Source organism: Caenorhabditis remanei, chromosome IV (genome assembly GCF_010183535.1).
Source record: "Caenorhabditis remanei strain PX506 chromosome IV, whole genome shotgun sequence".
NCBI classification, from domain to species: domain Eukaryota; kingdom Metazoa; phylum Nematoda; class Chromadorea; order Rhabditida; family Rhabditidae; genus Caenorhabditis; species Caenorhabditis remanei.
In genome coordinates, this window is record NC_071331.1 from 9,834,371 (window position 1) to 9,861,147 (window position 26,777).

Below are 26,777 nucleotides of genomic sequence, written 5' to 3' on the forward strand. Positions count from 1 at the left end.
GGAAGGAGAATAAATGAAAAATTATCAGAATCGTGCAATGTTATTCACAAGAAGGGACTTGAATTCTAAAGGGCAAAGGAAATGAGGGGCATGTAAAGTTATGGCATTCCATATAGGTATCATAATAATTAACATGGAATGATCGCGAATTGATATACCTGGTTTTGGCGCATTATATTTTCAAACGAACACCCATGCAAAAGTAAAATGTTCTTGAAAATATTGTGTTTTGTGGTTAAGGTTAGAATGCCCCACTCATAGCTTTGTTGAACCATCCCATCTCACTTAATTTCTTGTTTCACAATACGCGTTTGCGTTTTTATCAATCTGTTTCTGACTATCTCGCAACTAGAAAGGTTCTGAACAGAAAATAGATCCCGTGACTTCTACAAATGCAACAAAAATTTTAAACATTTACCCCAACTCTGAAACACATTATACAGTGCGCGTCATAAGTATAGCGCCCCTTTCGATTTTAGCGTTTCTGGAATTCCCGCAATCGGCATGAGAATATGATTGATGCCATTCGATTCGGCGTCTCAAAAAACCTGTAATGAGAAGTTTTTTCGAAAATTTCAAAACATGTCCCCAGCTCAGTCACACGTTTTCTGAAAATCTACCGTGTCAAAAGTATAGCGTCATTTTTGATTTTGTGGCTGGGAGCGCTGGAAACCGAAAAAAAAGATGGAATTTGATTATAATTAGTTGTCGCTGACTCATTTCTGCTTTCCTATCAAAATTCATCCGATAAACTGACTTTCTCCGGCTGAAACTGCTCAATTTATCAAACTATCCTATTTGAGACATCTCCAGGATTGTTATCGATTGGTAATTTTGTAAAACGTGGAATCTGATACTGAACACTTGTCAATAATACACTTCCGGGCTTTGTGCTACATATTAGTGATCAATCAACCTTTTCGAGGGCCATTTTCCATATGATGCCTAAAACAGATCTCAAGGAGTCACGCTGATCGAGCCTGGTTGATGGAAAATGGCTCTCAAAAAGGTTGATTGATCACTAAAATAAACCACAAAGTCCAGAAGTGTATTATTGACAAGTGTTCAGTATCAGATTCCACGTTTTACAAAATTACCAATCGATAACAATCTTGGAAATGTCTCAAATAGGATAGCTTGGTAAATTGAGCAGTTTTAGCCGGAGAAAGTCAGTTTATCGGATGAATTTTGATAGGAAAGCAGAAATGAGTCAGCGACAACTAATTATAATCAAATTCCATCTTTTTTTTCGGTTTCCAGCGCTCCCAGCCACAAAATCAAAAATGACGCTATACTTTTGACACGGTAGATTTTCAGAAAACGTGTGACTGAGCTGGGGACATGTTTTGAAATTTTCGAAAGAACTTCTCATTATAGGTTTTTTGAGACGCCGGATCGAATGGCATCAATCATTTTCTCATGACGATTGCGGGAATTCCAGAAACGTCAAAATCGAGAGGGGTGCTATGCTTATGACGCGCACTGTATTTTTCCTACTGTTACAATGATACCTCAATTCAGTTGTTCGAAAGGTTCCACTCAATATAAATCCCACAAATTTAGGTAAATAAACGGTTTCTCAAATTTCAATTTTCACAGGAATTCACCTTTTTTAATATATAACGCGTTCTCTGTAAGACTCGAGCAACGTGTGCCCTAGGGACAGATTTTTATACAAACATGTACTATGGGTATCTAGTAACCCATATCCACATTATTGGCTCCCGGCTCGCAGGTACGGTAGTACGGTAGGTGCTCAAAGGTGCAAAAATGAAATTTTTTCTGTTATGTCGTAGAAAGCTGAAATTTTTACCATGCTTCATAGGTGTAAAATAAAGTATTTCCACAAAGTTTCGAAACATGGTTCAAAAAATTTCTCGAGTTGTAAGATAAAATCATCAATTTTTTAAGTATTTTTGGATTAAATTGTAAAAAAAGTGTCATTTTTGAAATAACATGTCTGAGGATTTTTTTGTTTTAAATGAACCACTCAAAGTTCTTTTTAAAAAACAAGACATCACCCTATATCATCGATTCCCAACAGTCGAAAAGTGACAAAGTTGAAAACTAAAAAAATCGAATTTTTGAATTTTTTATTTTTCTCTTCAGAAATGAATAGTCCATGTTTTTTTGAGTATTTTTTGTATTGACACTTTTTATTTTTCTTTACAATATCATACTAAAAAATTACAATTTTTGAAAAAAAATTTTTTGATGATTTTTTATATGAAAATTTTTTTTTTCAAAAAAGTGTGAAACTGATAATTTATTGCAAAATTCTTGTTTTAAATAACAGAAGCTTAACACCGTTTAGGTGTTTTTATAACAACTACGGATAAGAGCAACTCGAATCACAACAAGACCGAATCAGAACTGCTCTGTGCGATTGGGAGTTCGAATATTAAAAGTGTTTCTTTATTATTTTTCTTATTCACGATGTTTCATTCTTTTTCTAATTAATATTTGATTTTTCTTCACTTTCTTTTTTGGCGGAAGGCTCGGTGCACCGATCGGTAGAGATGGAAAAAATTCGTTGACTCATAAGAGGTCTATGATGAGAACAGCGGAGAAAATAGTGTTTTCCAAAACCCTATTAATTAAACTAAACAAGACAACCAACGATAGATTTGAATCTTTAATGCTTTCTTCAAATTTGGTTCTTTTTTTCAAATAAACGAATCAACAAATTCCAAAATTTTTTGGTGATTCGGTGTCGTTGTGATTCGAGTTGCTCTTATCCGTAGTTGTTATAAAAACACTTTAACGGTGTTAAAACACTAGTTTCTGGTATTTAAAACAAGATTTTTGCAATAAATTATCAGTTTTATACTTTTTTGAAAAAAAAAATTTTCACATAAAAAATCATCAAAAAAAAATTTTTTTCAAAAATTGTAATTTTTTAGTATGATATTGTGAAGAAAAATAAAAAGTGTCAATACAAAAAATACTCAAAAAAACATGGACTATTCATTTCTGAAGAGAAAAATAAAAAATTCAAAAATTCGATTTTTTTAGTTTTCAACTTTGTCACTTTTCGACTGTTGGGAATCGATGATATAGGGTGATGTCTTGTTTTTTAAAAAGAACTTTGAGTGGTTCATTTAAAACAAAAAAATCCTCAGACATGTTATTTCAAAAATGACACTTTTTTTACAATTTAATCCAAAAATACTTAAAAAATTGATGATTTTATCTTACAACTCGAGAAATTTTTTGAACCATGTTTCGAAACTTTGTGGAAATACTTTATTTTACACCTATGAAGCATGGTAAAAATTTCAGCTTTCTACGACATAACAGAAAAAATTTCATTTTTGCACCTTTGAGCACCTACCGTACTACCGTACCTGCGAGCCGGGAGCCAATAATGTGGATATGGGTTACTAGATACCCATAGTACATGTTTGTATAAAAATGCAAGCCCTAACTTCTTTACAGACTCTAGGCCCCTATGTACTATGGCGATGCTCGAGTCTTACAGAGAACACGTTATATGACATCTTTGGAATCGCACTAATGAGTTTTGTTAATATGTCTTTTCTCTGTTTCTGTTATTTTTCTTAATCCCAAGAATTTTCATTCATGTACTGTGCGTTGCTAATTTATCGTGTTTCACACAACAGTACCAAATTCTGATTACTTTTCTGGATCGAGCTCTCTACTTTTTTGCTGATTCTGCAGTTGAGCGATAGAGAGTTCTTACCAGCAATACAATATTTCAAATCTTTGATTTTTTTCGAAAATTGTATTTCTGTATCATTTGTCAACTAGCGATTTAGAATCAGAAAATTTAAAATTGGAGGCGGTATTCAACAACCTTTCAAACTTTTATAACCTCCTTACGAAACAGAAAATTAATATGTGGCGCATGTTTCCTGAAAGCATATCATGGATCCATCTCAAGTTGTTTTTGCTTCCTCGTCTTTAAACTCTTCAAAGTCGAACCATTTTCTGTTTCACAATGGTGTTTTTCTCTCAGAATCATCTATTTTCGATAATTGGTGAGACGATTTATCAATTTTGCATTTTCCTGCTATTGATGGTTTCATCAGTTATAAAACCTTCTTTGACGGGCAAGAATAGCTTGCAAAACGGTTTTTTTCAACAGTTTCTATACATTTCAAAGGGTTTCCGAGGTTTTTACATCATTCCGTTTGTTCTTTCAGAAATAAAACTGATCTCAAAGTAGTATGATTTTCATTAGAAACAGGATTGAAAAGTGGAATAATCTATAGGAGTTCAGTGATTAATAAATCTAAAAAGTTCTCGAATTTCATTTCAACTTATGTACCTCTGTTTTTGACACTCCTTGTTCTATAAATTTTTGATTATTCTTCGAAATTTCTAGCCTCTTGCCTTTTCAGAATATTAAATATTAGTTTCTGTTGTTCTTCTAACTTAATCTCAATAATTTTCATTACTAAACGGATGCCTCTTTCTCTTTTTTTCAATAGTTATTTTTGTTGAAAAATTTGATTTCTTCAGTGACGAACTATCTAGCTAACCTCCCTTGTCAATTAAAAAGACATTTCTTGTTCGATCCCTTTTTCATTGAAAAGTGTAATAATACGTCTTACGTTTTCCTATTCTTTGTAGGCGTCCACACAAGAAAGTCTCAGTTTTTATCGATTTTTGATAGTGACTTTTAATAAGAATACCTGTTTCAAAACTTTGTTTCCTGATGAAAGTTCTTTTACAAGTACTTCACGGATTATCTATTGTCTCTACTGAAAACAACACATTTTTCTCCGTTATGGTATATTCGTAACCTTTTACATACTTGCAAATTTACGGGCCGGTAGAGAATTTTCAAGGCCCGGCCCGGCCCGAAGGCCCGGCATCAAAAAAATGTGCCTATTTTTTTACTAAAATTTTTGAATTTTTTTGAAATTTTACATTAAAAATTTCAATTTTTTGATGCATAACTATCGTTTGATTGAATTCTGAAGTATAGTCAAAAATTCGACATTTTTGGGAAAAAATTCAAAAAAATTCAAAAAAATTCAAAATTTCGTTCAAAATTTCAGTTCAAATTTTTCAGCCAGGCCTTCGGGCCTCGGGCCGAGCCGGGCCGGGCCGGGCCAGGTCTTGGAAATTCTCGTCACGGCCCGGCCCGGCCCGTTGCAAGTATGACCTTTTACATGGGTTAAATCGTTGACACAAAATTTTAAAGGTGGACTAAACTCAACTCTGATATTTTCAAAGAATAATGTATGAGTACCTGTGAGTTCATTTTCATATCGAAAGAATTTTAAAATTCGGTCTGAAACCCGCTGAGAGCGATCACCGGTGAGTTTGGGCATTTCGGTGGCCGGTGAAAATTGACGTTATGCCCAATAGTTTCACTTCGGCCGTATGTTCATTTGTTCATTTCCGTGAGTTCATTCCAATACCGAAAGAATTTTTCAATTTGGTTCAATCCCCGCTGAGAACGAGCGGCGAACAGTTTGGGCATTTCAGTGGCCGTGGAACATTCTAGAAGAGAGTTTCACAATTCCGTCCTCACCGCATCCTGCCCTCCCTCATCCAAAGCCTAAAAACATATTTGTGGACGTCTCCCCCCTCAGTGTGTTCCTTGCCATTTCTAAATTACAGCCCAAAATAGGATACTCAACTGATAGGATCAACTTTTATATTATTAAGAAATGCGCAAATTCAATCTCCGTCCCACTTTCGCTTATTTTCACCGAATCACTGTCTGCCAGGAGGTTTCCAGATTGCTGGAAAACTGCAACGGTCATTCCGCTGCACAAGAAGGGCAGCATTCTAGATCCTTCTAACTTCAGACCCATCTCTCTTACACATCCTCTAGCCAGATTATTTGAGAGATTAATCCTGAAACCAATTAAATCAGAACTCGCTACTCTGCTATCCAGAAAACAATACGGATTCCTATCCAACAGATCATGCCCACTGGCCCTAATCGATGCTACTTCCCAGTACCAGTTAACCCTTTCGAAACCTAAAGCATACATGGACGTTTAAATTCTAATCGATTTCCGCAAGGCCTTTGATTCGGTTCCTCACGATTTGCTTCTGTTCAAATTGATGAACTTTGGGCTCGACTCGGCTCTTTGCGAGTGGTTCAAATCGTTTCTGTCCAACCGTGAATCCAAAATCAAAATCGATGACTACGTATCAGAGAATAGTTTTAATAACGTCTCAGGTGTTTTGCAGGGTACTGTTACGGGTCCATTTCTGTTCTTGGTATATATCAATGACCTGATCCAGTCCCTTCCGTCAGATGTTTATTCCATTGCCTTTGCTGACGATCTCAAGATCTACAGTGAAAACCCCGCCAGTCTCCAAAAAACGCTCAACGTTATTTCTGACTGGTGCGATAAGTGGAAATTGCAACTAGCTGAAAACAAAACTGTAGTCTTGCATCTTGGTGTATGCAATCCACACACAGACTACTTTATTGGTAACGCTAAACTAGCGTCTGCCAATATTGCCAGAGATCTGGGTCTTCTTGTCGATTGTGGTTTGAAATTTGATGCCCACATTGCAAAAATAGTCAATAATGCCAAATTCAAATGTAGAAGAATCTTGAATAGCTTCCGATCGAACAATCCGAAGTTCTACTTCAAGCTGTTCAATTCATACATCCGTCCTACACTCGAGTACGCTTGCGAACTATTCCACCCTTCAAACTCTCTCAATACAATCCAACTAGAATCTCCCCTCCGTTTCTTTTCTCGTAAAGTCTTCCACAGATGTAATATATCTTTCCAACCTACCTCTTCTAATTCTCACCTCTCCCCTTATGAGCGGCGCTTAACAATCTCTTCCCAAATGTCCATGTACCATAGACGCATCATTCTAATTCTAAAAACCTACTTTAAAATTGTAACCCACCAGTGCCATTTCCCAAATCTTGCCTTATATGTAAAACCCGCGCTTTCCCCCCGGCTCCCTTATAGAATAGTACTTTGCGGTACAAAAAACAATTCATTCCTACATAAACACTTTTCGACCTGGGATAAAATCGTACCCTTCTTCCCCAAAACCGTAGCTGAACAAACTTTCGCGTCTCGACTCCGCCAACTGCCATTACAAACAATCTTTCCTAAAATTTGATCACTGGACTCTTTGCGGGTCCTATAGGTCATCTTACATATTTATTCACCCCTTTCCTGTTACATATCATTTTATTTTAACTTTTGCCCGGTTCTTTTTTGATTTCATCTCGCCCAACAGAAATTGAATAAATTATTATTAAATTTCACTTCGAAAATATTGATTTTTCAAGTTTTCGTCGTTTTTTTCTACCATTTTTGTAGTGTTCCTATCAAATTTTGTCGTTTTCTACCAAATTCATTGAAAAAAAAAACAACAAAAATTAACGAAAATACCGAGAAAATTCGAAAAAATCAACATGGCCGAAGTCGAGAATTTCTAGGCCACCGAAATTCCCAAAATCACCGGCGATCGCTCAATTCTTCCGATATGAAAATGAACTCACAGGTACTCCTACATTATTCTATATAAATATCAGAGTTCAGTTTGGTCCACCTTTAAAGTTGATTCAGGTGAGGTGGGATACTTGACTAGTATTAACAGATGTTTCAAAACGGAGACTTACTTAGTTCTAGTGGTATGAAACAGGATTAGGCAGAAAAAATTGAATGTAAAATAAGAGCATTTCCATTTCTGGTTTAGAATGGTCATAGGTATAAATCTTATTTTAGTACTAATCCAATACTTCGAATCGAAACTAAACTGAAGACGTGTCTCATTCCTACTTGAAAATTCTCTCTGAAACAGTTGAGCAACTACAGTTTCAGAAATATATTTTGTATTCACGCCGGGAGATTTAAATTAGTTTTTACTCAATGAAAACTGAAAAAAATATTAAAATTATTTTCAACTCTGGTAACGTGACTCAAACCAAATCATAGTTTTTAGATGCTTTTTTTCCTATCGTGATTACCGTTTAGATTAACCAGAGCTCATTCTTCATTAAACTGAAATATGTATCCATTTGCCTAAAAAAGCACTTGCATTTGCCCTAAAAAGCACTTGCTCCATTCGCGAACTAAAATCTCCCTTTTTCTTCAGTACATCTTCATCTACCAGCATCAACACCGTCATCACAACAACATCCCCCAAGAAGACACCTCCTCCCCAACAATCGGATTGATATCAAATAAATGAAATGCAACATGATAACAAAAGGTGAACTGAACTTCTTTGAGAGAAGAAATGGAAAAAGTCAAAAAGTGAGAGAGAAAAAAGAGAAAGAAAATGAGGAATACCTGTGAGAATTAGACGATTTCGGTGGCTATCTCTTGTTCTCATCTCATCAAAAAATGGAAACGGAATCGATCTTTTTCACGATTTTTGTTTTAAAACTGACAGAAATCTGTGAACACTTCCTCAATGGTCATTTTTATACATTTTGGTTGATTTTTAATTTTTTTTGGATACTGTTTACTATTTCACGCAGATGACATCAGCTACACTTTTTCAACTTTAATTAGTACCTCCTTTTTGAAATCAAAATAATGCATTTAAAACTGTTTTTCCATTTTTCAATTCATGATTTACTTTAATAAATTTCCAGACCCCAAATCTCGCCTACTATCCGAAGACACTCATCCAACGTGAAAACGTATGACGCTATTCAATTTCGGGATAAATTGAGAAGAGGTTAGTTTACAATCATCAGTTGCTGTTCTCAACAAAAAAATGGTGGCAGTGAATTATTTTTTACAAACAATTTGAAACACAAAATTTGCCTGAAAATGTGAGAAGTTCGGTTTCAAAATGTTGTGTTAGAACTGAATTTTTGTCTTCTATAATAATAAAGACGTAACCTTGATCTGGTACCATTTTTCAAACATTTTGTTCTGAAATTGCAGTTAAGTGCAAATGATTGAAGAATGCACCACTTTTTGAAAACTTTCTTGAAATAGAGTACAAAATAGTTACAACAGACTTTTGGCAATTTGACGGCAAACTTTCTTCAGCACAATTTTTAAGCCCACATCCAAAACAGTTTAGGTTTTCTCTGGAGTTTTGAAACAAAATCAGAGATACTTCTTTCACCCTTCAATACAATAGTGTAGAAACAGAAATGTTTTTTTGTTGAAAATTTGAAATTTTCAGTTTTAAAATGTTTTGTTACAAGGGATCATAGTGTTTGAAGTATTAATCAATAACCCCCAATTACTTTACTCAGACTGTTATTTTCAAGTAGTAAATCATACATATATTCTGCAATCGGAATATCTTGTCTGCCAGAAATCAGATTAAAATGGAATATCTGAAACAGTGGTTAAACGAAAAGTTTCCACTGTTTTTGAACTTTCTGAATTTCTGGGCCGAACCACATCCCAGAATCTTGATTACACTCTCTATTACATAACAAGCCAGTCGAAACGATGACTAATTTTAGTGGTATTGATCAATCGATAAACACATATTGTGACACAGAAAATATTCTGAAATGTAAAAATAGATTTTTCATAGTGTTATGTAACAATAATGTAGCTTGATGTTCTTAAATGAGACGTTCTCTCAAAGTTACATCAGATTTGCATATTCTCGGAACTTCATTTGAACAATGGATTAGCCCTGAAATCCAGATTATAACACACAAATCTGAAACATTTTCCGAATTTTTCAATTGTTTTAGAAATCCCACATGTTCAGGCTACATTTCACAATTTAATCTGAATACAAAATCCTCATTTCAGGTGTATCCCTAGAAAACATTGGTCCCCATCGTGTCTGTTTCTATCCACAACCAACACCATCCCATCGCAATACACCAAACGCAAATCGTCCGGTTATTTTCTCAAAGGTATATTCACATATGTATGGAACTGTGTCTAATGAAATGACTTTTTGATTGAGAGCTCATTGAAACAGAAACTTATCTGATATTTCGACTAACTGACTTCTCGAAGATACTGTGTCCAATGAATTCTCACTGCACCCAATGAATTGAACTCTTCATTAAGAAATAACTGAAACAGAAACTAATCAGATTTTTCTACTTTAGACCTTCCCCATCCTATTTTGAAACCGTATTATCCCCATTTCCAGAATCCCATTGGCTCAGCATCGAAAAACATCAGCCGAAAAGTTTCCAGTTACTCAAAAATGTCAAGTTTGGCGAGAGTTGCTTGGGTTAGTGGTTACACATAATATTTTCTACTGAGTAGGCAATTGTTTTTCGAAAATGGGGCTTAAAACTGTATGGATCGGGGAATCTAGTAACTAAGAAAGTTTTCAAGTAATATGAGTTATAATTGAAACAGTTATTTTTTTAAAAATTTACAGCTAAACCACGTAAGTATTTTTAAATCGGTTTTCTGATAAACCAAAAATCAGATTTTTTTTTGTTTTTTTGAATCTTGATAAAAGCAGGAACGAGACGATTCAGTATTTATATTTGTTAGAAACTAAGGTACTTTATGGTTTAACGGGTGTTTATTTAATTAACGGGTGTTTATATATGCAATACCAAAGTCTAAGAATAAACGGGTGTTTATAAATCATTTTTTCAGTAGTTTTCATTTTTTCTGTTCATTCAATGTTTTACCATTTTTTGCTATTTTCTATCGTTTTACATACATACTTTTAATTATTTGGTCCCCAATCACTGATAAGTGTCTTCTAGCATCGCACGCGTAAAACTGATGAAGGGTTGTTACTCGATACGCTGTACTGTATTATCACGGCATGCTTCTTCCAACCGCGCTCTACCAAAACCAAAGAACGTTGTGTGCAAAATTGAGAGATGCAGAGAAAAAGAGACAATTTTCAAGGGCATTTTGGTGGAGCGTAGTTGTAAGAACTGTGCGGAGCTAATAAGTGTGGAAACATTTCTAACACATCCTTTTTCGATTTGAGCAGGATATCCGCAATTTTTGAGGTGATAGACCAGTTCCAGAACATTGTTGATGCGAGTCTCTGAGCTGGAGCATAGTGCTGGATACTTGCAAAGCAATCCACATTCCGTTCAACCTTGGAAAATGGGATATTTGTAGGTAAGAGTAGGTTGATAACAACACCTAAACATGGTTTTGCCAATGGAATACTTGAACCAATTGTGAACTACAGCCAATTTGCAGCAGGCTTAGATAAGTTTTTCCCAACTTAACCTGTATCAGGACACCTTAGAAAAGCTTTGTAAGTCATAGACTATATTAGCCAGGCATTTTTGTCTATCTGAGACATTTTCTGCTAACTTCCGGGAAGTGTCAATAAGACATGGTTTACACATTCTCAGCCAATCCTAATCAAGTTTAGTCTGTCTTAACCGATCTCGACCGATCTGAACTGATCATAGCCTAGCTTAGTGGATCTCAGACTATCTCAGCCAATCTTAGGCGATCTAAACCATTCTGAACTAATATAGTCCCACTTAACTATCACTACCCCATCCCAAACACTCTTACCTTCTACCGACAAGGTGACCACCACCTACCAAAAGCAATACACCGACATGACTCCATTCATCAAGAAGATCGTCAAGAACCACCCTCGTGTGCTCGTCTACTACGGTGACACCGACATGGCATGCAACTTCATGATGGGACAACAGTTCGCCGATCAGTTGGGACTCCGTAGAACATTGAAGAAGACTCCATGGAAGTTCAACAGACAAATCGCTGGATTCAAGACACTTCCCGGAAGTTAGCAGAAAATGTCTCAGATAGACAAAAATGCCTGGCTAATATAGTCTATGACTTACAAAGCTTTTCTAAGGTGTCCTGATACAGGTTAAGTTGGGATAAACTTATCTAAGCCTGCTGCAAATTGGCTGTAGTTCACAATTGGTTAAAGTATTCCATTGGCAAAACCATGTTTAGGTGTTGTTATCAACCTACTCTTACCTACAAATATCCCATTTTCCAAGGTTGAACGGAATGTGGATTGCTTTGCAAGTATCCAGCACTATGCTCCAGCTCAGAGACTCGCATCAACAATGTTCTGAAACTGGTCTATAACTTCAAAAATTGCGGATATCCTGCTCAAATCGAAAAATGATGTGTTAGAAATGTTTCCACACTTATTAGCTCCGCACAGTTCTTACAACTGCGCTCCACCAAAATGCCCTTGAAAATTGTCTCTTTTTCTCTGCATCTCTCAATTTTGCACACAATGTTTTTTGGTTTTGGTAGAGCGCGGTTGGAAGAAGCATGCCGTGATAATACAGTACAGCGTATCGAGTAACAACCCTTCATCAGTTTTACGCGTGCGATGCTAGAAGACACTTATCAGTGATTGGGGACCAAATAATTAAAAGTATGTATGTAAAACGATAGAAAATAGCAAAAAATGGTAAAACATTGAATGAACAGAAAAAATGAAAACTACTGAAAAAATGATTTATAAACACCCGTTTATTCTTAGACTTTGGTATTGCCCCCGTTAATTCTCAAAACACCCGTCTATTATATAAACACCCGTTAATTAAATAAACACCCGTTAAACCATAAAGTACTAACATTTCTTCAGTGGTCATTTTTATACGTTTTGGTTGATTTTTAACTTTTTTCGTATTTTGTTCACTGTTTCACACAGATGACATCAGCTATACTTTATCAACATTAATTAGTTATTGTCTGAAGGTTAGAAATCAAAATAATAAATTTAAGTATGAATTTAAATTTTTAATTCCTAATTCATTTAATTAAATTTCCAGACCCCAAATCTCGCCGACTATCCGAAGACACTCATCCAACGTGAAAACGTATGACGCTATTCAATTTCGAGATAAATTGAGAAGAGGTAAGTCATATTTTTGCAATCATCCGTTGCTGTTCTCAACAAAAATATGGTGGCAATGAATTATTTTTACCATCAATTTGAAACACAAAATTTGTCTGAAAACGTGAGAAGTTCGGTTTCAAAATATTGTGTTAAAACTGAAATTTCGTCTTCTAAAATAATAAACACGTAATGGTTATAATTTTTTTAAACGTTTTGTTCTAGAATTGCAGTTAAGTGTAGATGAATCATTGAAGAATGAAACACTTTTTTAAAAACTTCCTTGAAAGTGTGTCCAAAAAGTAACAAGAGATTTTTGGCAATTTGGCGGCTCATACCTTTCTTTACAAGATTTATTGAACCCAGTTTCCATGGAATTCAAACTCTCTCTGTGATTATGCGGCAAACAACTGAACGATCAGAAATTATTTCTTTCGCTCTTGAATACAATAGGAAACAGAAACGTTTTTTTTTTCGAAAATTTAAAAGTTACAGTTCCAAAATGTTGTGTTAAAACGGATCACAATGTTAGAAGTATTCATCAAAAACCACTCTCTAACTGCTCTTCTCAAGTTATCACCAAACAATAAGTCATAAACGGTCATAATATGTTATCTATCAGAAATCAGATTAAAATGGAATTTCTGAAACAGTGGTTCAGTTTGAACTTCTTGATTTTCAGTCGAAACTTGGATCACTTTGAAATTTCAATGGTTTCGATTCACCGGTAAACCAATATTTTGACACAGAAAATATTCTGAAATTGATCTTTCAGTGTTCTGTCACATAGAATGGAGCTTGATGTTCTGAAATGAGACGATCTCCTGAGGTTTTATCATATTTGAATATTCTGGGAACACAATAGATTAGCATCAATTCCTGAGAAAAAAAAGATTTTAACACAAACATCTGAAACATTTTCCGAATTTTCTGACTGTTTTAGAAATTCCTGAAGTTCAGGCTTCATTTCCTAATTTAATTCACATACGTAGAGACCGCAACATTTTTTTCAAACTCATTTTTTCATAAAAATTTCCATCCAGACCTGTTCTTCAGGTAAATGGAAGTACATTCCCAAAATTTTTCCCGAAAATATTCACTTTCCCCGAAGTTACAGGCCATTTTGTGACCCAAGGTTTCTACTGAATTTCTCTTGGGGAATTCTTTTGTATTCCTGACCACGCAAAAATTAGTTTCTGTTTTCACGTTCAATCCGGCAAATTTTTGCAAAATTTGGGAAAGTTCGAACCAGAAACCTTTTGATTAAAAACCCAGCGTGTTATCCACTGAACTAAATGAGCACAAATGTGACGCGGATAATAGGAAAAAATATTTTTGACGTGATTTTTTGAAATTCAAGAGATTTTTTAAAGGATTTTTAGCATATTTCGAGGTAAAACATCAAATATCTAAAATTCGACAGCAAGAAATTTTTGTTCCCAAGTGCATCTAGATCGAAATTTTGCGTAGAATCTGAATCCGTCAAAAAACGATGCGTGTTTGACCTCCTTTAACCTGAACTGTCGGGAAAACTGATTTTCTCTCTGAGTCTGTTGTCTTCCGACATCGAAAAAATCCCAGTCTACGAATCAACGAGCTTCCAAATTTTGGCCCCAGGTACCTGAAGAGATGTCCGAAAAGAATATGTCAAAAAATAGATATGTTATCACAGAAAGTTTTTTGATATGATGCCTCGCAGTTCAGATGGCTCTCAAAAAAATTCGACAGCACGAAAATTGAATTTTCTTTCGAAACCTATTAGAGTATGTCCAGAACTATTAGAAACTGTCAAAAAATGATACGTATTTGACCTAGAACAACCTAAACGTGACATTTTTCTGAAAAAAGCAAAATGTTTTTTCAGTTTTCTGAGAAAACTAAAAATTTGGGTGAAACGAAAGTATGTTCATTGAATTCTACGTACTCGATTACATAGGGGTCAAAAGTTTTCATTCTGTTTTAGCGTTCTGGGCTCTCAGGACAGACCGTCAAACATTCTGATAATCTCGCCATGACGCCCCAAGAGAAGAAAATGAATAACTCCGCCCACGTTCATTGCGGTCCCTACACATACGTAATACTTATTTCAGGTGTATCCCTAGAAAACATTGGTCCCCATCGTGTCTGTTTCTATCCACAACCAACACCATCCCATCGCAATACACCAAACGCAAATCGTCCGGTTATATTCTCAAAGGTATCGTCAAATTGCGATGGAATTGTGTCTAATGAAATCACTTTTTGATTGATAGCTAACTGAAACAGAAATTAATCATATTTCGACTATCTGATTTCTCGAAGATACTGTGTCCAATGAATTCTCACTGCACCCAATGAATTGAACTCTTCATTAAGAAATAACTGAAACAGAAACTAATCAAATTTTTCTACTTTAGACCTTCCCCATCCTATTTTGAAACCGTATTATCCCGATTTCCAGAATCCCATTGGCTCAGCATCGAAAAATATCAGCCGAAAAGTTTCCAGTTATTCGAAAATGTCAAGTTTGGCGAGAGTTGCTTGGGTTAGTTACTCATTGATACCAAATAGACAAACAAGTTTCAAAGCTGATGGATAAAAGTGAATGGTCCGGGGAATCTAGTAACTAAGATAGCTTTCAAGAAATATGAATTATGTTGAAACAGTTAATGTTTTGAAAACTTTTTTCAGCTAAACCACGTATATGCTTTTAAATAGATTTTCTGATAAACGAAACATAGAATATTGTGTTTTTTGAGTCTTCACAGCAGAGCTGTGCGGAAGTAAAATTTTTGAAAAGGGAAGAAGGAAGAAGGAAGAAGGAAGTCGAAGGAAGGAATTCCGCACAGCTCTGCTTCACAGTAACAGGAACGAGACAATTCAGTATTTATAATTGTTGAAAACTAAAAGTGATTGTGAAACAGAAACTAAAAAAAACTACCTGTTTCGCATTACAAGTTTTATTGATGACAGTAATCACTTATTTGTTCTAGCACAATTATTCGAATTTAGATCACATATCAATAAAAATTAATTTCGGACAAGGTTTTTAAAGCTTCAAGTTCATTGCAATGCAAAGACACCAATGTACAACTTTGTATATTGCTGAAAAAATTTAAACGGTCATGAAATTGAAATTTCGAATTTTTAGTTTCACCAGTTTTGTGATTGGTGTAAATGATGTGTATTCCCGGGAAGGATTGCTTGAGAAAGAAAGACGGCCGGGCCCAAAATCGAACTCGCGCTCTTTGCGCAGAGACCGCCGCCTTGCACAGGTAGACCGCAAAGTCCCAAAAACGGACGACCGACGGCTGAGCGGCCGCAAACGTGCGAGTGGCGAACCAACGGCGGCTAAACGACCGCAAACGGACCAACGACGGTCCGTTTCCGGCCCGCCAAAACACTCAGAAAAACCAGTCAAAAAATGGATTTTCGAAATACTGCTTCAAAATCATTGTTATGCTATTTAGAATCCGTAAAAGTTGTTTGAAGCTACAATTTTCTCGTTTTTAATATGTTTTGAAGCAAACGGACAAACGACGGGTTAATGACGGACCGCAAACGGACTAATGGCGGTTTAGTGGCGTCTCAGTGTGGGAAAACAGGCTGAGAAAGTGTTTGGTGTAGAAAAAAACACTGAAATCTATACAAAAGTAGTTATAGTGTTCTAGTAATTCAATAAAAGTCTCAATGGTTAATTTTTGAAACCAAGTAAGATCATATGAGCAAGAAACAATGCTATTAGTGGCTCAGCGAGCCGCCATGGTGTGAGGGATGACTATACTTGGGGGTACATTCAGATTTTCATATTCAAGGATTTTTTAACTCACAAAATCGAACCAGAAAGAACCTTTTGAGTATCTTCTATTCACAACCTCACAAGCATTGCTGTAGTTTTGCTATCTGATCACTTCCTATTATTATTCAGAAAGTTTCGTTTTTTTTTTCAAAAATATGTTACAGGAATTGTCAGGTTTTTTCATTTCATGTGTTTCTTTCAGAAAATTATTCTTTTTCACCGAAATTTCCGAGTATTCGCATTTTTCGAGTAAACGCATTGAAGCTGAAGCTCGCAACGACACTCCGAAATTACGGCAGCGCGCCTTGTTTGTCGTAAATCGACACTGAATTTTTTCCGCGTCAAAATTTTATTTCGTTCATTTTCCTTCAATTTTTATGGTATTTCTTCCGTTTTTCTTACATTCTTTTCAGTAAAAAAGATTTATTTTTCTGTCAAAAACGCTTTCACTCGTTATTTATTATTAATTTCGACGAAATTGTCTATTTTCAGACTAATCGAGAATGTCGTCGTTGGCGCGGCTCTACTTGACACCAAAAACGAAGAATTTCAAAGGATTCGTAAGGTTTGTATCAGATAATTGCGTAACCTAAGTGAAAAATGTGGATATTTTCAGCAAATGTCACTGGAAGCCCGAAGTTTGTGTCCAAATCGACAAGCGGAATGGCTAGTTAATCGATAAGGAGAAGAAGTCTTCAGTGGAAATTGGACTCAGTGGGAAACCAAAAGTATGATATTCGCGCTTTTTCAAAGAATGGAAACTAAGCTAGTATTTTTCAGAGATCAAACGGTCAAGGTCCACATGGTTTAATGACCCAAGTTTGAGACTTGGATACACTATTTTCGAATGGCGATGACCACCACTTGGCAATAATATCAATGGAAACGGAAGGGGCAGCAATACAGCAACTACAACAATAATCTGGAGGAGAGGGACCACGTCGTCATCATCATCAAACCGACATTATTGATGCCGATGCAAACGACAGTGGAAACGAACTATCGATGGGAGGAAGTAGTAGTGAAGTGTTTATAGGCGATTCAATGTCCCTTCATCGTGGAGAACACTCGAAGAATCATCATCATCAAAACCGTCTTCTCGGTCAAACGGCTACTTCGTCGATTCAGGGATTTCAACAATTCACTGGTTCTCTGTTCGTTTACCGCCATCAATGCTCTCATCATGCCAACCATGTTGTCAAATGACATCTTCCCAACTCGATCATCACGAACTTCTACCAAGAAGCAACTTTTGAGTGATAAGTAAGTTATCCAATAACTATGAATTGTGTTGTAACTTATTATCTTTCAGGCTGATTCGATTCGTCTACAAGCGAATTCATCTCAACGAAGATTGCGCATCAACAGAAATGGCGAGAAGAAGAAGCGAAGAGTGTCACACATGACTCGCTTGCTTGATGCGGAAAATCGACGAACAACAAGCCAAAAGGCGAACATTTAAATGTCTTATTCACCTAGTTATGATGTTTCTTTTTTAATTTTTTTATAAGTGTCAACATTTTTTGTTATTAATTTTAATTTGATAATAAATAAGTATTTATAATAACGAGTACTGTTCGCAAAAAACCATTTTTAACATGCCTAATGGGGAGCGGGAAAGGACCAGAAAGGTTTAAAAACGGATGAAAAACGGCCCGTCAGCGCGTCAAAAAGCGAGAAAACGGGCCGTCTACGGATGTTCGACGGACCGTTGACGGCCCGTCGGTCAGCCACAGAATGTTCGCCGGTGATCCGGCGCTGGTCCGTTTTTGGGACTTTGCGGTCTACCTGTGTTGGACCACTCGGCCACCCGGACACATTTCTGAGAAGGTGAACAAGTAAATGAGGAGAGGCCAGCCGGATGAAGCGCCGAAGGCGCGGCAGCCAGGCTGGTCATATAACGCGTTCTCTGTAAGACTCGAGCAACGCGTGCCCTAGGCTTAGATTTTTATATGATCATGTACTATGAGTGTTGTGAAACACATATACACAATATTGGGTCGCAGCTCCGGGTTACTGTAGCACGGTAGATGCTCATAGGTCAAAAAATGAACTTTTTGAAAATTGATCGGGGAAAGCTGAAATTTTTAGCATATAAGACAGGCCGAATTTGAAAATTTCAACTTTTGAAGGAGAAGTAGCGGTTATCTCCCTAAAGATGTGAAATTATCACAGATTTTCTTAGCATATCAGAATTTATAGGAAAAATGAAGATAATCGCTAAATTTCCACATGTATTTGCTAAATTTCCACATTTTCGAGAAACCCTGAGTTTCGCGGGAATCAGATTAAAAAAAATCAGGTTAATGCTGAAACTCTAAAACCAGTCATCCCCAAAATAAAAAACAATGTTTACAAAATCAGTTTATTCACGTGAAAAAAAAAACGTTCAATCACAAAATCACAGAGAGGATGCGGGGAGGAAATCTGGGGAAATATAAAAAACAAAACATGAAAACGTAAACAAAACAAAACCGTGAACTAATCGTGGATTCCCATTCTGGATGCTCGCATCCAGAATGGGGAAATTGAGAAAAACTAGAAAAGTTATAGGCGTGAACTATAAAATGTGGATTCACATACTGGTTTCACGAAATGGATGTGGGGAAATTTAGAGAAGACCAAGTAGAAAGACGCTGGGAATCATGGAGCTTTTCACAGAAATACTCTTGTAGACCTCTGAATATACTTCCGTCTAGCCAACATTGAATTTTCCATCGTAAGACATCTGAAATAGAACATTTAGTTACGAGAAAGGTTTTCTAACAACTCACCTTTTGTAAAAAGCCTTTGTCTCAGCAGTGCTTAAAATTCAAAAATTGTCAAATATCCATAAATTCACGATTAAATCTGAAAACGTATTGAGAAGATTATACCCGTCACCTGCTTTTTCGAATAGTTTAGGTTATAGAGTCGACAACAATGTATCCAGATAAATATAATTGAGAAGTAATAGGATATCCACACACGACGACATTGAAAGTTGGTAAAATGAATAAAATACAACCACAGGAAAAGGTCACGAATAATAATGGATGAACCCGAATCCTCGAATCCTCATTGATTAAGTGAAAGAAATGGGAGTTCTTGTTGAAAAGATAAAATTTTCAAATTCGGCCTGTCTTATATGGTTTTAATGGTGATACAAAAGCTTATCGCTTTTTGGAAATAGTTGCCTATAAAAGAACGATTAGGTTTTCAATTTTGAATTATGTTAAAGCTTAACGATCAGATACTATGTCTCTTACGCGAAAATCCTCGAAATTTCTGATTACAGAAATTTTCGCTCCAACCGTAATTACCGTAATTAACACCCCTGAAAAAGGAATTCTCGGTTTGAGTTTGATATCTCACTAGATCGGCAAGAAACATAATCAAGACAGCATTTTCATTGAATCTCATTTTGAGTACCTGAAACACTAGCTGTATTTTTTTAGTAATGTAGCCTCACCGTCAGAGTAGTTAAAAATTTACCAGATCTGCCGTCTTCTGTATACATGTACTTTCTTAAGCTTCTTCAAGTTTTCACTATCATCATCATCTTTTTTCTCCTTCCTCTCCGATCATCATTATAATTGAAAACCAACAATTTTCTATCTACCCTCTTTCATATCTTTTTGTATCTAGATTTCCATTTCGTTTCCAATTGTCGTATGCCAATTTTCAGTCAGGCTTGATTAGCATTCCAGTATATTACATTGAGGTTATATGAATTTTCCGAATTCCTTACAATGGCCGAATTGAGAATGATCCGAAATTGTTAATTTTTCAAAGTCAACAAAAACGGTAAAATTTACTATTAATTGAGAGTTGTTTCAGAAAGAAGTAGATTTTGATACTGATTTATTTTAAATATGAGTAATATTTTTATTCTAGATTACCGCTGTTTCAGAATTTTGATTTTCTCTCAATCTATACAAAATTTTGATGGTTTCTTTTTTATAAAACAGTTCATACAACTGCGCTCTACAATATTTGTTTCCAGAATCGATGGAACGCTGGATGACGAACGGTTGTGGTGTTGTCTCGGAATTGCAATAAGTCAACGGAGTGGTGGATAGGAAAATCGGTGGCGACGTTTTTCAAGTGAAGAATACCGAGGATGTTCTCCGGTTTAACTTGAGATCCTTTGGAGCTTTGAGTGGATTTAACTTGAATCCCCAGGCTCCGGATCTCGAACTGACGACCGGAGGCATATTCATAAATAATTTAAATGTTATTCATTGTTCATTCTATATCAAGTATGTGTGGTTTTGAAAAAATGTAATTCACAGCTTGATTCTCAATAAAAATTATTTTAATCACTTCTTCTTTATCCGTTGAGACGTTCTCAAATGTTTCACTGACTGGGGTGTAAAATTGGAAACTGGTGGTTTTCTGTTTTAATAATAATGGAAATTGTTCAAAATTTAAAATTCAATGTTGAATCGAATACTGGGTATTTATTGATTTTTTTTCTTCGAAACTAGTCGTAGTTAAAGAAATGAAATTCAGAATTTCTTGTTAATTTAGAATTCTTGAATAGGCATTACGGTAGGCGGAAATTTTGATGAATTGACGTGTGTCAGTTGGGAAAAATTCAAAGAAGCTGCCGTAGAATAAATCACTAGAATAAGGAAGTTCATGACGAGGCGGGTTGAACTTTTTCTATAAATCAGACCATAGATACTCTCGACCCTGCTTATTCCAAAAATGCAAGAAAAATCAGCGAAATGCTCACGTAAACCAAGTTATGAGCCGTCAAACTTTTACTGTTGAAACGCTATTTCCGCGTGTACCGAAAAATGTACCTCCTCAATCCCGGAATAATTCCGTGAAGGTTTGGTTCAATGGTACACAGGTAGTTGGCCAGCGACGAAATACGGACCATATACGCGTCCGCGCCGGACTCAAAAAGAAGTAGCTAAGGACGATATGTGTGCGTCATATACGGTCCGTTTCGAGTCCGCGCGCCGAAAAAGTTGCTCCTCTCCCTCCCACCGCCAGCCCCTTCCCTACTTTTGTTTCCCGGTTGAGATCGTCATTTAACAAGGAAGATTAGTGATAAAATTACTATTTTATTTAAAGAAAGATAAAAAGGAACATTGAAAATAATGAAAATAAGATGAAAACATAGCAAATTAGACATAGAAATCACAAGTTTGTCCGCCAGTCGTGTCCTTGAAATCAATCGAAATCCAATTGTCGTAGAAGCAATATTCAGTCATTGATTTCCGTTGTTCCCTTTGTATTTCTGAAAAAAATCAATTAATTGCGGAATAAAAAATATTTATTCAGTTAACTTACTTTCGAAAAAGGGTTCCTCCTCCGAACAAATACAGATGTCATGTTTGAGAAGGAGTTCCGGCCAATTTTATCGAATTTCCTCACTGAAAAAATTTATTTTGAATAGAGAATGTTGAATACTATCACAAACCTTTGAGGAAATCGAAGAGTTGGTTCCATTTCAGCTATCGCCGCTTCTTCTCTTTTTGGGGCCAACGGACTGACTGAAAACATACTAAATTTTCGATCATTCACAGTTAAATGCGAGAATTTTTCACGAAAAAATTAATTAAAAGAAATTTCAATATAAAAAACATAAAGAAAGGCGAAACTTTCGAAAAATAGGGAAAGAAACGTTAAAACTCCGTAAATGATAATAAAATTATCATTATCCGAGAGGAGTCCGAGAGCTTCGGAAGAGCGCGGCCAGTCCATACGGACTATTTCGCCAATCCATATACGGTCCGCGCTGAGTCCGCGCGCGGACGCCTGCCGCCCACTTCCTCCTCTTTTCCCGAAGTCCACACTGCGTCCATCTACAGTCCGTAGCGGGCCATAATTCCGCCGCGGACTCTATACGGGCGGAAAATAGAACTGAATCCGCATGCGGTCCGCACGCCAACTACCTGTGGTAAGTTGCTAGGATAGTGTCCGATACGTTGCGGGTTCGGTTCTGCTACTCGACAACCTTTTTTTTGCAAATTTTAATAACCACGTACAGATGTCGTATAGGATGCCATTGTCATTTTCTTGCGATTTTGAAGTTGATTGACTAGGAAACCAAGTATTTCGTGCTGACTATAAACTTTTTTCACCCAAATATTTTTGGATGGTCCTTCATCTTTTTGCCATCAAGTGATGGGCGAATTTTCGAAAAATATTTTTTAGAAAAAGGTCGGAAAACTTTCGAAATCAGGGTTGTCTTCCAAAAACTCCACGAAAAATCGCGAGAAAATGACAATGGCAGCCTATACGACATCTGTACATGGTTATTAAAATTTGCAAAAAAAAGGTTGTCGAGTAGCAGAACCGAACCCGCAACGTATCGGACACTACACAGGCAAACCGCTCCGGATGAAATTTGGTCCAAACGCGGATGAACACTCGGTGTCAAAACGATACCAAAAAAGACATCAAATTTGGTCCTAATTTGGACCAATTTTCATCCTCGGCGGTCGTCAGCGGAAAATTTGGGCAGGGGTTCCCCGGATCAGAATTTTCTGGTTCTTTCTAATTGTAAATAGTTATCAAGCAACAAACAATTGTATAAATGTACATCAATATTTATTTTATTCACACATAAGAAAAAACATAGAAAAATTTAGTAAATTTGAGGCAAGTTCGAAGATTCGACAGTTTTGATTTTGTTGTTGCTTCTTTGGTTGCTTCCGGGGCACGATACAGATGTTGACGATCATCTGAAAAATGAGTTTATAGTTTTGTATTATTCTTGGTGATACTCATAAAGTGACATTTTTTAGTACAATTGCCAAGATTATTGAAAAGAATTTAAAAGACAAAAGATGGTTACGTTTACTTCGTAGAGCAAAGAGTTTGGAATTTTGAAACGTCTCTTTTGCTCAAAATAGAAGTATGAACACAAAAAATACAAAGATTTGGAATTTTGATTGAAATTTCCAAAAAACTTTCAAAAAATTCGGAATATTTCATTTAACTTTTCTGTGTGTCTTTTTCCTTTATAACCAAAAACGTTGATTCAAAATTTCGGAGTTTTCGTGTTACGCAAGAGAACTTACATTTATTGAAATGCTGCGTTCACAAACCGGAATCCAATCATCGAATAATCTTCTGAAAAGAAAATAGTTCAATTTTTTCCAATTTTCGAAACAAAACTAACCTCTTTGCTCTTTGAAAAAAAAATTTCCGCTATTTAGTCCAATTGGAAGCCCTCTATTGAATTTAGTTGAGTGAAATGAACTTATTTTCGATGAAAAAGCAAAAAATCTTACACGAAAAACGAGAAAATCGAAATAAATGAAATAAAAATAGAAAATGAATGAGTGCCAACTCATCCATATTTGATCCTCGTTTCATCCGCGGCGCTTCTGAGATCCCCCCAAAAATGAGGACGCCCGCATCTCACCCGCGTTTTATCCTTAAAACGGCTTTGAACCGCGTAGGATGAAATTAGGGCCACGTTTGGTCCTAATTTCGTCCTTCGCCCGCATTTGACCCGCGTTTCATCATCAGCGGTTTGCCTGTGTATCCTAGCAACTTACCATTGAACCAAACCTTCACGGAATTATTCCGGGATTGAGGAGGTACATTTTTCGGTACACGCGGAAATAGCGTTTCAACAGTAAAAGTTTGACGGCTCATAACTTGGTTTACGTGAGCATTTCGCTGATTTTTCTTGCATTTTCGGAATAAGCAGGGTCGAGAGTATCTATGGTCTGATTTATAGAAAAAGTTCAACCCGCCTCGTCATGAACTTCCCTTGTTAGTTGGATAAAGTTCATTGAAATTGCAACTTTTGGAAATTGTGTTTTCTTGATTGCCTTCTTTACAAATAATCTGCCGTTTCAAATCTTCTATTATAAATCTATCTGCTCAAAATGGATCAATTAGTTATCCATCTTTGATTGTCTTACAACTTTATATGCTCCTCGTTGAAACAGTACGAATAGAAATTCGATTCGAATGTATTCAATAAAAGAAAAATACTGTTGCAGTATCCTAATTTCAGTATTTCCTTTCAAGCTCTGTCTAGCAAGGCTGTCGCACGGCCGGCCGCGGCCCTCGGCTTTCAGGGCCGTCGCGGCCGCGGATTAACCAAATGGGCTGAATTTTTGCATATCGACTAATCTTTTGGTCCTCTACAAGGCCGCCTGAAGAAGCGAAAATTTTCCATGGCTGGGAACTGAGATATAAAATCGCCCCACGGCCTTTTTGACAGCCTTGCTGTCTAGTAAAATTCTTTCTTCCGCTCTGTATTGAAATTCTGAACGAAAACTTTAGTCGAAAAAGTTGTTAGAAATTTCTAACTGTGGGAAAGTTGAAGCAGTTGCTTGCTTATTTAAACCATGGTGTCTTCGTACAGTTTCGTGTTTCAGTATGGAAATAAAAATAATTCAAATTTTCTATTCCTGTTTAACTGCCTGGTTAACTGCTTTTGAATACACACATAAATAAATTTACTGTTCTAGTCATTCTTCACGGCCTCCAGCGGAGGCCCTCTCAATGCACTGCGCACAGTACTTTGAGAGGGCCTCCGCTGGAGGCCGTGATTCTTTGCTCAGAAAATTTTTGGTTCTTTCAAATTATACCGTTGCTTAGGTTTCTTATTTGTTTGTTTCAGTCAAGGCTGTCGCACGGCCGGCCGCGGCCTCGGCCGGCCGCGAGAAGAAAAAAATGAAAAAGCCCCCGGCCTCGGCCTCGGCCGGACGCGGCTTTTTTTTCAAAGTTGCAAAACTTTGTCGATTTTGAAAAAAGTTTTGCTGGTTTTTTGTTTTCTGGTACCAATCTGACAACCGGGGTTCAATCCCCACTCGTGCCAAAACGTTTTTGTTTTTTGTTTTTGATATTTTGGTACCAATCTGACAATCATGGTTCGACCCCACTGGTGTCAAAGCTGTTTTTCATTTCATTTTTGGTTTTTGGTAAAAATCTGAAGACCAAAGTTGCTTTTTCGAAGTAGGACTGTTCTGAAAAGAGACACTTGTAATCTAAAAATGTTTTTTTTTGTTCTGAAATGGTTTCAGAATGGTACCAAAAAGCAAGAAATGAAATGAAAAAAGGTTTGACACCGGAGGGGTCGAACCCTGGTGATCAGATTGTTACCAAAAAGTCAAAAACAAAAAACAAAAAAGTTTTGGCACGAGTGGGGATCGAACCCTGGTTGTCAGATTGTTACCAAAAAGTCAAAAACAAAAAACAAAAAAGTTTTGGCACGAGTGGGGATCGAACCCTGGTTGTCAGATTTGTACCAATAAGTCAAAAGCATATCTAGTCATGTTTTCAGTTGATATGCTAGAAAGCCGCGGCCGGCCGCGGCCTCGGCCGGCCGCGATTTTCAACAGCCTTGCTTTCAGTTGAACGACGCAAAGTATTGTACAAAATGTGATTCTTCAAAAGAAAAACGTTATGTTTCAACAAATGATTATTTTACATTTTCTATTCCTTTTTTTGCTGAATATATATCTCGCAGACTTCAAAAAACTGCAAGAAATGTGAGAAGCCGATCCAAATGTTTCAGCAAATAAGGTAAAAACCAGACTTGCAACGGGCCGGGCCGGGCCGGGCCGGAATGAAAACTTCTAGGTCCCGGCCCGGTGGGCTAGGGCGGGCACGGGCGGGTCGCCGCCCGGGCGGGCGAGGGCCGCCCGCAGAAACGCCCGTCCGGATGGAAAGCCTATCCGGGCCCACCGGGCCGGGCCGGGCCGGGCCGGCCCGGTCGGCCCGGAAGTTCATTACTGAAAAAAATTCAATTTTTTTTTCGAAAATTTCCCGATTTTTTTTTGTAAAATTTTTTTTTAAAACAATTTTTTGTAGGTTTCGAAGGTTTTTGAAAAATATACTTGAGGAAAAATATGAAAAATTTTCAGAAAATAAATTTTTGGACAAAAAATTGTAGTGAAAAAAGTTCAAAAATTCAAATCCGGGCCTAGGCTTTCCATCCAGGCGGCGAAATGCCCACCCGACCCGCCCTAGGGCGGGCGGCGACCCGCCCTAAGGCGGCCCTACCGCCTCTCTTTTCTTTGCGTGACACCCTCCTTTCTTCGCCCCCCTTTCCCTCTCGGTAAACGCGTTCAACTTTCTGCAGCATGTCTGCCGACTTTCTGCAGCATCTCTGGCGACAGTATGTAAACCATCAACAGAAAGTTGCCAGAGATGCTGCAGAAAGTCGGCAGACATGCTGCAGAAAGTGATGCCAATCATCAAACCCTCCCAATATTACGAAACAATGAAATGAAAAACAATTTTATTAAATTAAAGAGAGAAACAATTGAAAAACGAAATTTACGAGTCATGAGAGTGACTTCAATTA

General features: G+C 36.7%; 1 protein-coding gene across 1 annotated transcript; it reads left to right on the forward strand.

The window, feature by feature from the left end:
- Window positions 1–8,205: 8,205 nt before the first annotated feature.
- GCK72_013082 (uncharacterized protein) lies at window positions 8,206–11,653 on the forward strand (the record flags this gene model as incomplete). The annotated part of the gene is made up of 5 exons (XM_053729629.1): window positions 8,206–8,222; window positions 8,567–8,652; window positions 9,702–9,808; window positions 10,054–10,137; window positions 11,372–11,653. The coding sequence occupies 5 exons, from the start codon at window positions 8,206–8,208 to the stop codon at window positions 11,651–11,653; spliced, it is 576 nt and encodes a 191-aa protein (XP_053584401.1).
- Between the last annotated feature and the right edge of the window lie 15,124 nt (window positions 11,654–26,777).